Source organism: Halyomorpha halys, unplaced genomic scaffold, assembly GCF_000696795.3.
Source record: "Halyomorpha halys isolate HHAL.00 unplaced genomic scaffold, Hhal_1.1 Scaffold2246.1, whole genome shotgun sequence".
Taxonomy (NCBI): domain Eukaryota; kingdom Metazoa; phylum Arthropoda; class Insecta; order Hemiptera; family Pentatomidae; genus Halyomorpha; species Halyomorpha halys.
Window position 1 is genome coordinate 44,011 of NW_027109453.1, and position 15,561 is coordinate 59,571.

The 15,561-nt window shown below is 27.3% G+C and overlaps 1 protein-coding gene across 8 annotated transcripts in view; it reads left to right on the plus strand.

The window, feature by feature from the left end:
• Nucleotides 1–5,104: 5,104 nt before the first annotated feature.
• LOC106691322 (methyl-CpG-binding domain protein 5/6 homolog sba-like) overlaps nucleotides 5,105–15,561 on the plus strand; it is a 30,344-nt gene continuing 19,887 nt past the window's right edge. For 3 of the 8 annotated variants that reach the window (XM_067047631.1, XM_067047633.1, XM_067047634.1), the window contains exons 1-4: nucleotides 6,186–6,749; nucleotides 11,250–11,577; nucleotides 12,061–12,184; nucleotides 15,419–15,536. In XM_067047631.1, coding sequence (XP_066903732.1) covers nucleotides 11,309–11,577; nucleotides 12,061–12,184; nucleotides 15,419–15,536 — 511 coding nt within the window. In that variant the 5' untranslated portion in view covers nucleotides 6,186–6,749; nucleotides 11,250–11,308. Of the gene's footprint in view, nucleotides 5,195–6,176; nucleotides 6,750–7,920; nucleotides 8,072–11,249; nucleotides 11,578–12,060; nucleotides 12,185–15,418; nucleotides 15,537–15,561 lie in introns of those variants that run through there. The other 5 variants (XM_067047636.1, XM_067047635.1, XM_067047632.1 and 2 more) reach the window with 4 other exon arrangements.

Genomic DNA, 15,561 nt, shown 5'->3' on the forward strand with positions numbered 1-15,561 from the left:
CATCTCTTAATTTGTACTTTCTTTAATATTTCTTCTCTTATCTATCTGTTACTATTACCCTTTTCATTTACTATTTACAACCTTTAATTTTTCTTATTATATTTTACTTTTCATTGTATACTCCTTATGTTCCTTTTCCACTTATGTTTTTTATTTTTTGTAACTATGTCAAGTGTTAGTATCTTTTTTAGCCTTGCAATGTGGGGCGAAACGTTGGCTCAATAAAAATAGTATAATTATTTACTATTTGAGTTTTTTTGACCGCACCCGGACCATATTCCATTCGCCTTAATATATTTGGTTTGTTCTTATGTAATTCAAATCCATCGTGAAAATGGCAGCTATATTTGAGGGTTGTACATGTGTATGATAATTTGAAATGTTATTGGAACAAGGCTATTAAAAAGTTAAAATGGAGAATCAGAATACTAAATCTTAAAAGAATGAACTGCTGGTGAAATACACCCCAGTAATTAACTAAGACTTAAGTTTCAATAGGACCAGAACATCTTTGGCAATGTTCAAATATCCAAATACTTGAAGAGAGCCATTGTAATTAGTTGAAATCTTATGGTAATAACACAAATAAACAGAACGCATATTTATGCCAACGCTTCAACCTGAATTTGAGGTTTTAATCAAAGAGAAAATGATAAACAAATTTGGAAATGTGCATAACAATTAATTAATTAAAAAGTAGTTGATAACAATACAAGTAGATTGATAATTATAGAAAATAAAATATAATATTATAGACGTAAGCATTATACAAAATAAAAAACAAGAAGTGCTGAAACAAAAATAGCGAAGGGTGCAGAAGAAAATGTAAATGATGAGTAATGGGCTTAACATCATGATAAATGTAAGTAGTGTCTAAAATAATGAAAAACAATCAAAATCAACATAATGAAATGATGAAAGGAATATAAAATATATTATATGAATATTTCATTTATCTTTCATACATTTCATTATGTTAATTTAAATTGTTTTTCATTATTTTAGACACTACTTACATTTATGTTAAGCCTATTACTCATCTTATATTAATCTATAGTCAACTATCAACACTTTTTTTTTTTTTAATTCGACAGGTGCTACATTAAAAAGAGTGGTAACTTCTGGTATGGAAATACTCTTAATATTTCAGGTTCATTTACTGGACAAGTTGTAGAGAATGACTCTTCCATATAATTTCCTTTTATTTCAATTATACGTTACTAGGTTTGGAGCCTTAGTATAATCTTATGCATAAATCCAAGATGTGTAAGAAACTGCAGTTAATATAATTCCATTCACTTCAACTCGTTAAGTAAATTCACATCTTGTCCAGTAAATGAGCCTAAAATATTAAGATGACAGGAAGTTTTGATTAAAGACCATATGACAAAATGACTCATGATGGGGCAATGGCCCTTAAACACAATGGATAATTAAAATAAAATAAAAGAAGGTTATGGAAGAGTTATTCACTTCAACTCATTAAATAAATATTAGTTCCTTTTTTTTTCTGGAAATTTGATCTTAGCTTTAATACATCAATAAACAAAGATTAATAGCCCAAGTACTTCTAGTTAATGAAAAAACTCCAATATTTGTATTCAATTTCAATTTGAAGATGTTCAGGGCAGCCAAGAAGAAAAAATAGTTTTCAACTATTGATTGCTGTTATTTTGACCAACAGTGTAGGTCTTCATTAGGGCTAAAATAAAAAGATACAAACCAGGTAGTCAAAATAAGAGTTACATAGTGATATTAAATGAAACAGATGTAAAGGTAGAGTTATATTATCAAAAATCTAAATAAAATAATGAGGATAAAGATTTTTTAAAAAATATATTAACTAACATAATAAAGAATATTATTGGACAATCATTGATTGACTGTGTGTAGTACATAAAAGGAAGATGTTCCGGGTTTGGTAATTATTTATTATGAGCCAATATTTCACCCCATTAAAAAAGATATAAGCAACTAAAATAATAATAGATAGTCCAGGTAGCAGTCAATAAAAGTACAAAATAGTAAAAAAACAAAACAACTTACGTCAACCCATTTATATTTATAATTTTGAACCTTTATTGACCACCACCCAGACTATCTTCCTATAATCTACTTCATAAGGTCAACTACCTCCTTCCAATAAAAACCTAATATAAAGTAACGAAGTAAGATAATGGGTATCAAACAACTACTTTACTTCTATTTCCTTACTTTGTTACATTATTTTAGTTGTTTATATCTTTTTTAGCCTTGCAAAGTGGGGCAAAACGTAGGATCACAATAAGTAGTTGTATTACTATTTGAGTTCTTTTGGCCGTAGCCGATACATCTTCCTTCTATATAGAGTATAATGTTAGTTCATTTGTTTTGAGTTTATCTTCATCCTTATTATTTTACTAAGGTTTTTTGATAGTTTTTATACCTCTATCTTTACATCTGTTTCAGTTAATATCTCTGTTACTCTTACATTTCCTTATGAACTAATCAATTGTTAATATCATGGAACTCTACTTAAAATTGTTTTGACAGACCCAATCTTGGTCAAATGAGTTTAAGTAGAAAGTTGTAAGTTGTTATTAATTTAAATATTTTTAGTCGATCGACATAATAAAAAAATTGGCTGATGTTAATTAGTGGCTTTATTTTTAAAATGCCTGTTTCAAAGAAGTTTAGTGTTCTTCTAAAACTGGGGTACATACTTCAGACATGATTTATTCTTATAGTATTTTAAAGCTCTAAAAAACATAATGCTGTTCAGGAAGAACAATGATGAAATTTAAAAATTTAGTTAAATTGACTTTTGGGTTGGCAGGCTCAAAAAAGCATTTACAAATATCTGTTAAATGCATTTTTGACCCCGCCAACACAATAAAGTCAATTTCAGTAAGTTTACAGCTGCTTCATTATTCTTCTGAACCAGTGATATTTTGATAATCATTAGTTACTTTTTTTTTTTTATAAACCATTTCCTTAATTGTCTACAAAAAGCTTTTAGATAAGATGTTGCCTAAAAGGACTATATACCTAAAGGTTCTATGGAGAATGTATGTAAGAGTAAGGTATTCAAGTTTATAAGTGACAAACATTGAAAAATTAATGAATTATTAAATGAAATTATGTTAAGATAAGAGAAATAATATATAAGAATAGATGTTTGGGGGTGTGTTCAGCAAAAAAACACAAATAAAAAAATAATTAATATCTGTGCTGAAGTTTCGACCTGATTTTTAAGTCTTCATCAGGGCTATAAAATAAAAAAGAGAAAACGACCATCAATCAGAGAAGGATAAAAATAAAATAAATAATAGACTAACAAATTTAATTGATGGTTGTTTTCTCTTTTTTGTTTTATAGCCCTGATGAAGACCTGAAAGTCAGGTCGAAACGTCAGTACAAATAAATAACTTTTTTTATTTGTTTTTCTGCTAACCCCACTCCCGACCATCTTCTCTTATTTATCTACGGTCAACTATCTTCACCTCATTACGATATAATATATAATTTACACGGACCCCTTTGTAGTAAAGGATTGACTTATTTTTCTGTGATAGGGAAAATTGATTGGATTTGATTCATTATTATATGCTGGTAATGTTAAGAACCAAAAAAGTGTTTTGAAAACTTATTGGTCCTTGAAACTATCAACACATAATAAATGCATCAAATTTCAAGATTCATTTAAAACTATGCTTTAGAAAAAAATATAATAAGGAGATATAGGGTAGCATTCCACTCTAAATTAGAAAAAATTGGATCTAATTTACATATTATTTCAAAAAAGGAACAGCTTAAAATTGATCACATATGGCTGGTCAGGAAGAATATTGATGCAATTGTAAACTTTGTGGAATTGACTTTATTGTGCTAGCGGGCTAAAAAATGCATTTAGAAGATGTTTGGAAGTCCACATAATTGTATTTAAAAATTTGCTAAGAGGATTTTTTTTAGAAAAGTTATGTCTATTTAAAAACATGCATCCACCAACAAAATAAATTTTACAATTGTGGCATTACACTTCCGAAGCAGAGATATGTAGTCTACACTTCATAATACAAACTATTTATTTATTTTTAGAAGACTTTTATTCGTTTATTCAACACTTTGCATTATACTTAATGAATAAAATGGTAATAATAGAAAACAAAGAAAATATACAAAAATAAAAGACTGAATCTACAAGAAAAATTTAAATTTATGAGTAAAATGTATATCCATTGTAGCTTATATTCCGTTTTCTTTCTTGCCCATTGAATCATATATATTGTTTTATTTCACACATTTAATTATGTTAATTTAAATTGTTTTCACTATTAATATATCTTTAATCATTACTTACATGTTTTATGTTAATATCAATTACTCAGCATTTACATTTTCTTCCAACCTTTCATTATTTTTACTTCTATATTTATTTGAGAACTGTCTGATTTTTTATAACGTTTTTAATCATTTGTTTTGTATAATTCTTACCTCTACAATATTATATTTTATCTTCTATTAGCATCTTCTTAATATATTTTTATGTATATTTCCAATTTTATTTTTATTTTCCCCTGAATTAAAGTTGTTATCTCTCTTTGTTTTTCAGCCCTGAAATTCAAATCGAAATGTCAGCATAAGTTAATAAGTTTTACTTATTTGTGTATCTTTACTAACTGCATCCCCCTCTTCTAAAAATATTTAAGGTATACTTTTTTTCCAAGTCATTTTGTAGGTATCATGAAGACTCGCAAAGAGTGGTGGCACATCAGCATTAAATAATTTTACACTTAATTTTAACTACCTTCTCTTTCAACAATGATTATATCAAGATGTCTTGATAAAAGTATTAATCACAAACATTAATACAAAATATACATTTTTTTAAAAAAATTCGCTTTATAATAATAAAAAGTCTATTAAATAAATATTAAACATACAATATTTAGTCAGAAAATGAATTGTTGATTTGAAGTTAGACAATAATATAAAATTTCTGACAAGGAAGTACTGTTTCATGACTTATATTTACACAAGATACATACTATGTACATATTTACTTTATGATGGCATAGTCAAACAAGGTTGATAAGCACAGTGAGAATTATTTGCAAACAACAGGCTCAAACCTAGGTCCAGAAGCTTCGAGTCTTGAGTGTTACCACAGAGCTACTCCACCCCAATTCAATAAATATATTTGGATTGAAATAAGGTACTAGTCCACAACTGTCACTTAGAGAATCAGAAATTGATAAACCATTGTTGTTGGCAATAACCTAAAGATCCATTAAGGAATACATACTCTCCTGCAACTTGATTTTAACTCAATGTGAATTAGTAAGGGTTAAAAACACTGTTTTGTATGAATCGTTTATTTCCAAACATCTTAAGTCAGTTAAAATAACACGATTTGGTTGATTTTAAGGAAATAAAGGTCTCGAAGATAAATTCGAAATAATCAATTAAACTGTTTAATCAAATATTGTGTTGGAAACTAAATTATATAAATACTCATGAGATAAATAAAATACCTGATCAAAACAGGAACATTTTAATAAAAATGTAATAAATTTGTTATAAGCACCAGAACTTTTTTTTTTATTAAATCTATGATTAAAATAAAAACTGAGCCTTTCTTCGAATGTTTTAGTTATTTAAGTATGGAATCATTAAAATTCTAAACTTCTTTTAATTAAATCATCAAGAAAATCTCAACTAAAGAATAAAAGTATAAATGTAATGATACAATAAAAATACCTGCTCACATAACACATAATTAAATTCAAAGATATTAAGCACAGCAATGTCTTAAGAGATGCATCTACATTTTCATCTAAATCTTAGTATTATTAACAAAATATACTACAAAAAAATTAAACTATATTCAATATCTAAACATTAAAATAGAAAAAAAAGGCAAACTAATTAATTCACATAAAACAAAATGATTTACGCCAATTGACTAGTACATAAAAAACAAGAGACTATGTGTGGATTAGTATTTTAAAACTAATTTTATCTCTTTTATAACGAAAATTAAGCCTTAACCACTAATAAAAATAACTATAATTCAATACTACAACGCTTTAAATTTAAAACCTCCAAACGAAATGCCAATAGCGTTATAGGGATCTATTAACTTATATGAAAACATTACGAGATCTCTAGTAACAGAAAAAATATACATATGTTAAAAAGAGAACGCTCAACTGTGAGCTTTCTTGGGGAAAATTAATAAAATCAAGCCTAGGTTAATTTAACATTGTGTAAACAAGTTCAATTCATTAAAAATATTAAAATATTATGTTAATGTATGTTAGCCTACAATGAATTTAATGCTGTTTTTTGACTAACTGCATCATGGATCTTAACATCCGCAAATGACGCAAGGTCTTTGGTATCGAGGAACCATATTTTTCTAACATTAATGAGAATCTTGTTATAGAAAACGGTCGTTTTATGAATTAACACGCATTAAGTTGTTATCTAAGCAATAAATAATTTTTACGGGAATAAATGTGCTAAGTTCAGTTGAATAAATGTGGTCAAACTTCTACAATAACAGTGGTGGATAGAAAAACATAAGTGAAATCGTGTCCAGGTGTTAAGACGTGTTGACATTTTTGATGTTCTTGTTTAAAAATTGAAGTTTTCTTCAAGATCAACAATTTTTTATGGATCCAGTTTTTTACTGTTGGAGCTAATGTAATGTTAAAGAAGAAATATATTTGCAGAAATAGTTTATATGAATTATTTACGACATGCAGGTTAGTTTAGATTCCAATGATAGTTCTTTTAGTTTTTTGTGTTAATTTGTTTTAAATGGTCCGTTTTGAAAGTTGTAATTGCGTTTTTTTGGGTTGTTGTTATGTTATTAATAGATAAAGGCTGTTTATTTCTGTTAAGCTTTTTAACTTATCTCCGGGAACGTATGTGCCATATTATTTAGAAGTTCAGAGTCTATTTATAAGTTTACTTGATGTAAACTAGCTTAGTCTGTGAATAAATGTAAATTTCAAAACATTTGGAAGATGTTATACAGCTTTTGAGCCTTAGTTGATAATTTTTGACAGTTTTACTACTGTTTATTATTTTGTTACATTTTTTGTTTACGAGCTTTAAGTGAATCATTTAATCACCAAAACAGATATTCATTGAGAACATTTAGTAGTTTTATACCAATCTTTCTTTTTGGAACACTTTCTCTTCTCATGTTTGTAGGTTAGGAGAGTACATTAAGATGCTTTGTAGTTATCATTTATTAATTTTTTAAGTGGTATATGTTAGATAATTTCTGATATTAATGAAACTATAATATCTTAATTTCTGACTTAGATGATTTCAGCCTAGTAAAAACATGTAATAATTAAATATATTATTCAACTATCTTAACTATATTATTATTTTATATCGAACATTAATTTGAGATACAAATTTAATCAGATTTAAAAAGTGGAATGTTATATTCTAGCCATTCCGTTCAACGTTACTTATTTAGTGAAACTATTTGATGTGAACTATCTATTTATTAAAAATATTAATAGCCTTTTCTGAATTTTCTTTATTATATGTATCTTACATTTTAAATTATTTGACATCTATGTCGGTTAGTTTGCTTATGTTATGAATAGTAATTACTTATGTTTGATTACCATATTTTAGGAAACTATTTTAACTTTACTTTGGAGAAATGATCTTTAATTTAGATCGGTACGGATTGTACAAATTTATTTTTGATGAGTTTTTAAAAATTTTCAACTTATGTCACGATTTGATGTAAAACTAACCTTTCTTATTTTTATGATTTTTTTTTCAGGAAAGCTATTAAAAATTATAATTAGTTTGTTTCACTAGTAGTATTGCATTAAATCATTGTTATCAATTATCAATTTTAAATTAGGTTTTTTTTAATTCGTCTCCATGGCAAAGTGCATTTTTAAAGACTTATGTTTTTAATTAATTTGGTTTGGCCTTTAAAAAATTTAATATCAAGTACATTTAAAATTTGTGGTTTTTATAAGAGAGATAGTGGTAAACAGTTTAATATTTATTATTCATTTTATTTTGGCATATCATTTGAACTATTTTGGTGAGATATTTGCTCTGTTATATGTTATTTAAGGTTACATTGCAATAATTAGAATTGTTAAACTGATAAGAAGTTATATTATTTAGTCTTATGTTTTAATATTTTCTAGATTATTATATCATATTTACGGATTATTTTGTCATATTTACCAGACTATTTTGTCATACATATGAATTACAGGTTATATTATAGGTAGAAAATATGATGATAATTATTTTTAAAATATTCTAGAACCGCAAATGTTATCTGGTCGGTGTTATAACCATTTCATTGCAGTTATAACTATATCTATATAACTATAATGAAAACATTTAATAATACTTTTGAATGTTACTATATGTTTTCATTAGAATTCTGAATAAAAGAATGTACATGTCCTAATTTTATTGGTATTTAAAATATGTAAATTTAAAACAAAAAAGTGATTATTGGTTAAATGAGAATAATTTCATTAATAATAATTTAAACCTATAAATTGTTATGAATAAATTCTAAATATCCTTAAAAAAATTATGATTTTATTTTTAAAGCTTCAATCAACATAATTGGTTTTGTTCTCAAATTGTCTTAAGTCCAAAATGATATATTTTCAGTAGGAACAGTATTAAATTCCAGGCTGTTTAAAATTCAAAGTATTATTATTTGGTGAAACTTTTGGCCTTGAAGAAACCTTCCTTGTAATAACATCTCTTCTTATTTTTGTTTTCTTTCCTTTTCCTTTTTTATTGTTTTCCTACCTCTAATTTCTGAATTAACATCCTTATAAAATCTAAAATGTTTAAAACTTTTGTCATCTGATGTAAATCATTAAAAATATTATTTAATGATTTTTTAAATAATATATATTCTTTAATATTATTTGAAAAGTATACGTATATTATAAAAATAGAAATACATATATTATTTTTTCAGGATAACCTTTCATTCTTCTCCCTTTTGAACAATGTTTTATGTCTTTTTTGCCAATTAAATTCTAAAATAAAATTATTTACAATCAATAGTTTTTTTATATAAAAAAAAATCTTACATTGAATTTTGTTAAATAATTTAAAATTTAAATACCAGTAATTTAATATTTTACTATTAATGTTCCCCAATATTAATATCCCAAGGTAAGGAGAGAGGAAATAAGAATAATTACTTTCAATATTGGCAAGATCATTTTACATTTGTGAATTGTCATGAAATAGTCAACAAAATGTCCAAATAGTAAAACTTTAAATCATTCATATTTGTTTTATTTTACTTATTAAAATTCAATGTAAAATTTGTAATATTATATGAATATAATAAACTGTTGACAGTTAATGATTTTATTTTAGTTCTGGATAATGGACGAAAAGGTCAAAAATGTTATTCAGATGTGGAAACAATAAAGAGTGTTATTTCTAAAAAAGAAAAAGAATAAAAGATTCAACCAAAGCCTTTTTGAACTTAGGTTGTTTGCTTAAAAATTATTATTTGTAATTTAAATAATGCTTTTTAACGGGTAAGGGTTACTACATTTCTACACTTACTACATTTCATGAATGTGGTAAGTAACAAAGGGTTATTTGATCAAATAATAATTTCTATTATAGTTATTATTCGTTACCAGGTTATTTCATGAAATAATCTCAGGTAGTTAGTTACCTGTATTTATTTCATGAAATAATCTTACTGTGAAATAAAGCAATACGTTTCTGAAATAGCGTTTAAAATCCTTGTATTCTGGAGATAAGTAATACTGGAGTGTTGATATTGAAACTTGAAAAATTTGTTGTTACCAATAATCATTTATTATTAAAATAATTTTATAGTGATATGGATGTTAATGTTTGCCAATTATTTTACTTCATTAAATATTAATTATATTTAAACTAATTATTTAATTATCTGGTTAATTGCAGGAGAGGTTTCGTGTTTTAGACAAATCAGTCTTAAAATCTATGAAAGTAAAGTATCTGTGGTTGTCAACTTTTTACAATGGCTTTATGGCTTACGTTAAGTTGAGCAAATTGTGGCATATAATTATTATTCTCATAAAAATTTTCGTTTTTTCCTTTTCTTTATCTTCCCGTCTGTGTCGGATCCAAACCCCCACACACCAAATCTAATGTTCAATATAATTATAAATATCTGATTTTTGCTTATCACCATTTAAAAGGTTATGTTTAGGTATTTGGAATTATATATTTTTCCAGAATAAATTACTCTTTTTATGACATTTTCTTTATTTTATCATTTGAATTAGATTTCGAGCATTTTTCCTATTGCCAGGTTAATTGTTCTACAATTAGTGAATTCAAAATCATTTATATAAGCTAATAATTTATAAATTAAATTCTAATAATCTATACATTATGAAATTATTATATAAACTAATAAAAAACAGTATACCCTAACTGGGATTATCTACATTAGAGTGAAAAAACAAAACTGAAACAATATTACTTACTTAATAAAATAGAAGAAACAAAAACTATACATCTTATTGTGGGTATCCTGATCTAAGTATGAATATACGGCTTTATGTTACATATATAAAAAGAAATTTAAGATCCGATTTTAAGTTAATATAGCTTAGTTTTGGCATGTTTCGAATTCGGTTCTCATGACATGTGGGGTAGTTTGTTAAACAATCTTCCAATGCTGTTCCACCACAAGCTGGTATTCTATCATAGCTTCTAGGGGTCCAAAATATATTTGTGCTGACCGACACTTTAAGTAATAGCATATTCACCAAATAGTCATAGTTAGGCAATTATTCTCAAGTGAGTTATGGGACAGCTGATTTTTAGGTAGCTTTGAGGAATGTCCATTTTAATGAAAACCTTACCATACCACGAGTTATAGGTCGATTCTCGTAATAACAGGAGGTCTTTATCTTTGACAAATTCCCGATCCCTTCTTTTATATATTTTTTAAATATAAATTTCTAATCGTTTCTCTGAATTAGTGACTAGCAAGACAGGCATTAAACCTAGCTAGTTATCAGTCATTATATCCTCAGTATAAATCTTTGGTAAGGTAATCCTGAGGTGTTAAGTGTATTTAATCTTATGTTCGATTTTGTGTAAAGCTTTCTATGATTCCATGCATGTATGCAATGTGATAAACTTAATTATCATTTATATTCAATAATGTAACATATTAAATTAGGTCAATTTAATTGTATTTTTTATTTATTTGACGACAGGAAATTGCTGTGGTAGGGTGTTACATCAGTGATGGTAACGTTGGTTGCCTTAGGGGAATATGGCCAACAAGCCACCACCGCCTGACCAAAACATCTTAGTGTACGTTCAAGATTATGACAACAGTACGCTCCAAGCCACCGTAAACTCAAGAAAAAATTGTCGTGGATATGAAGGCCCGAGGTGTGAAACAGCTGCTGCGGAATCAACTTGCAGCTTGCCATTGTCTGATTCCGATATCGAGTCGGCACGAAATTTCAGTCAAGAATATGTTGCACCGCCCTACGGGTGGAAACGTTTACACACCAAAGGCATTGTGGTTTATGTCAGGTTTGTATCTGTTCATTATATTTATTTTCAAAATATAATAATTCCCAAATTTTACTATCAATAATAAATAGTTTTTTATCATTAATTTGTTAGCATGTGACAAAAGTTGACATATTCATTTTTTTGATAATATTTCAATGTTCAATTGGATATATTTGGGTTGAAGTGAACCTTAATACTTAAATAATATATATTATAAACTGAAGTAAAAGCATAAATAAGTTAATATATGAAATTAATCAATATAAGATGAAGGCAAATTTGTTAAAATTTGAAGGAAAAATTATTTCACCAATTACAATTAATAAACAAAATTTTTAATGTTTTGGCTAACATGCCATTCAATTTTTCCATGATCTTATATTATAATAATATAGTCATCTTCTCATTTCATGGAAGGTTTTTTATATTAATTTTTTTTAAAATGAGATTGAAGATAATTATGAATTATCCAGTGTATTATTTTGTTTTGCATTTTTCCAGCCCAAGTAATACCCCATTGAGTTCTACCGAGCAAGTAAAAGCATATTTGTTAGCGGAAGGAACTTGTAAGTGTGGTTTGGAGTGCCCTGTTAACTGTGAGGCTACTTTTAATTTTAACCCAAAGGTAAATTTAATTTAATTTTATAGTAATAGTTTACTTCTTATATTAATTACATCACATCTTTAGAGAAATATAAGCTTATATGATAATTCATTACGAGCTTTTAAAGTTTGTTAGATAGTGTTTTTATAATGATAGATGATAGATAGATAATGATTTTGTCTACAAAACCTCCTCTTTTTTTAAAGCGATCAAATGAACATAACTTGTAAAAGTGTTAATGTTTCCATAAAATTTTATTTTTTTAAATTGAAAGTAATACTGTCATTATTGTTCCTAATATTGTGATTTTAATACCATGCCTAAATGTCTTGTATGTCCATGTAGTTCTACTTTTAATATTTAAGTATTTTGGTGGACTTAAAAATAATAACATGATGGAGGAACCTGAAAGCAGGGATGACACTGGTCTGCTTTGCCCTATGAAAAATTCTCTATTATTGGGCCCTGTGATGAGTTATATAGGATCAAGATTATGGTTTATGAGAAAGTCATTAGACCTGTATGTTTCTGAGACCTAGGTGATATCTAAGGCATCAGAAAGGAAGTTACTGGTATGAGAGAGAGAGAAGTGTTGATGTGGATAATGGAAGAGGAGGAGTTGCTCCGATATCCCATAAAGCAGGTTTAGACTCAATTGTAAGAGGGAGCCAGTCCAGATGGCTGAGTCATACAGGATGTATGTATAAATAGGTGAAAACCTTGGGGATTTGGTCCTAGAGGAGCCCAATAAGAGCTAACAAAAATAATCTAGAATAAATTATATCGCATAGCTTACAATAAGTTAATAAAATCATTTCTGCATTATATATATTACAATGTATATTATATAATAAACAATGATCTATATTAAATTATATCAGATAATAGTAAGAAGATAGTTGACCATGGATAATATATATGAGGAGAAGATGGTTGGAGGTGCGGTCAGAGAATAATACAAATAAGTTAAAAACTTATTAGTGCCAATGTTTTGGTCAGAATTTCTAGCCTCCATCAGGGCTGGAAGACGACGGACAGTCAAGTTATTTCTTTAACACTTAGTGTCTGTCGTCTTCCAAGCCAGCCCTGATGAAGGCTAGAAATTTTGGCCGAAACGCTGGCACTAATTAATAACTTTTAACTTATTTTTGTGTTATTCTCTAACCGCACTCTAACCATCTTCTCATTTACATCATATAGTTAACAATAATTTAATAAAATTACTCCTGCATTCATTCGATCATACTCTAGACTATTTAGGCTAATTTATAAATATCCATTCTTCTTAAATTGCTGTAGTAGTATTGTAATTAAAACATAATGATTTTGATTGTGATTTTTTTTATTATTATTATTTAATATGTAATTTTAAAAATTGATCTTGAGAACTTAAAAACTTGCTATATAATTAGTTTTGAATATGTGAATCATCCACAAAACGTTAAAAACTAAATATCAATGTATTTTTTAAAAACAAGATCTAATTTAATCTGGAACTCAAATTGCCTTTGACTTTGAAATAACATGCATGTTGTACATAGTTCTTGCTTACTACAGCAATTACTACTACTAGTGCATTGGATTTATGACCCAATTATTCAAACTTTGCCAAAAAGAAAGCAAAGAAGAGTATGATTAAGTATTGCAAATAAAAATAATTATTTCAAGCTCTAATAGTGCCAAGTCATGCCTATGTGAATAAAATAAGATTAAAGAGTCGTGAGGGAGAAGAAAGTTGGAGATGCGATCAGTAATAGTAAACACAAGTAAGACTTGTTTTATTAGTACCGTTTCAGCCTAAATTTCAAGGCTTCATCAAGGCTAAAAATAAAAAGTGGTATAACAACTATAAGATAATGGAAAAAAATTAAAACAAAGAAACAGTACAACATGAAATTAAGATGATAAATGATACATATGATACTGAAAGAAAATAAATATTATATTTCAATGGCAAGAGTTTTAAAAAATAAAACAAATATATCGCTGCTTTTCTTGATTAGTGGTACATCTTACAAAAAAAATTTTTTTTATTATTTTGTGTTTAAGGTAATCCATAGATTGCACCGTAGACTACACAAACGCCTTCAAGTGAAAGTTGTAGTGCAGGAAGACTATATTTGAGGTGGCTTGAAAAGGTGGAGAAAATCTTGAAGGGAATAGAAGGTGCAGAATGCTTCTCTGGGAGAGGAGATTTGAAGATGGTTATAAGAGAGGTCCAGGACTGTAGCACCAATGATGAAAGTTCCACAATTATGCACTGTTTACTAAAAACTATGCTGAAATGTTTATTGTGACCTTGTACAACCAGGAGAAGAGGTCAAGAATCGGAATATCCCAAAGATTTATCTCCGCCACCTAACCCAAAAAGAAATAGTCACAAATATGTTTTACTTACCATAAATAGAAAAAACTTCTAGCGGTACTATGGTTTAATTGACTCATAAAATGAAAATTTTACTACATCTTTGTTTTTCCAAAATGATGATAAGATGTGAACCCACATTATGGTTTATTAAATATAAACCACAATGTTCTGTCAGTTTCTTGTTGAACCTTTTCCTTAGACCTGGGCACTTTTTAAATAAGTATTTATTAAATACATGAAAGTAAATTCATTTACAAAATAATCATTTTGTCTAATGCTTGATGGAATAATTACAATCAAATAACTACTTATAATTATTTCTTGAAATAATTATTAATTTAAATTTTTGTAATAATATTTAAAATACATGAATCCTGAAGATAAACTACATTACATTGTAACGTGGAGAGAGTATATGACCATGAAGACAATTGAGACCTAATTTGGTTTCTCGTATATCAGGTGCAACGCCTCTTTGGTATGGATTTATTAAATAAATTATTTAAAAAGTACTAAGTTCTACTTTCCTTTTGGTATATGGTGAATTGTCTTGAACTGATGCGTACTATATCGTTTTTGTTTGACTTTTTTATAAACTGTTGATGTGTGATGTGTTCTCTCTGGTCTGCGTTTACGTCACCTTATCTCTTTCTATCTTTTTGATGTCTGAATTGGAGAAACGTTGAGATTTGCATAGTATTTGAGAGACTTAAGGTTTTAGTAATCTTGCATTGTAATAATATCCTAAAAATAATTTTTGTTTCTGTTTTTGAGTATTCCTTCTTACTAATTGATAATTTATTTAGTTTCAGTTAGTGAATTTAATATATTGAAATGTAATTATTTACTCTATTATTATTTTGTATTCAAACTCTTGAATCTTTCAGGTCTTAACTAGACCTTGGACTGCTCCTGCTTTAGGACCTGGAGATCTTAATAAATTATGCAACCATAAGAGAAAATTGTTGTCGCAATCGTCTTTTGAATCTATTGATAATAAGTTTGGTAAGTTATCTATATGTGTGTGTGT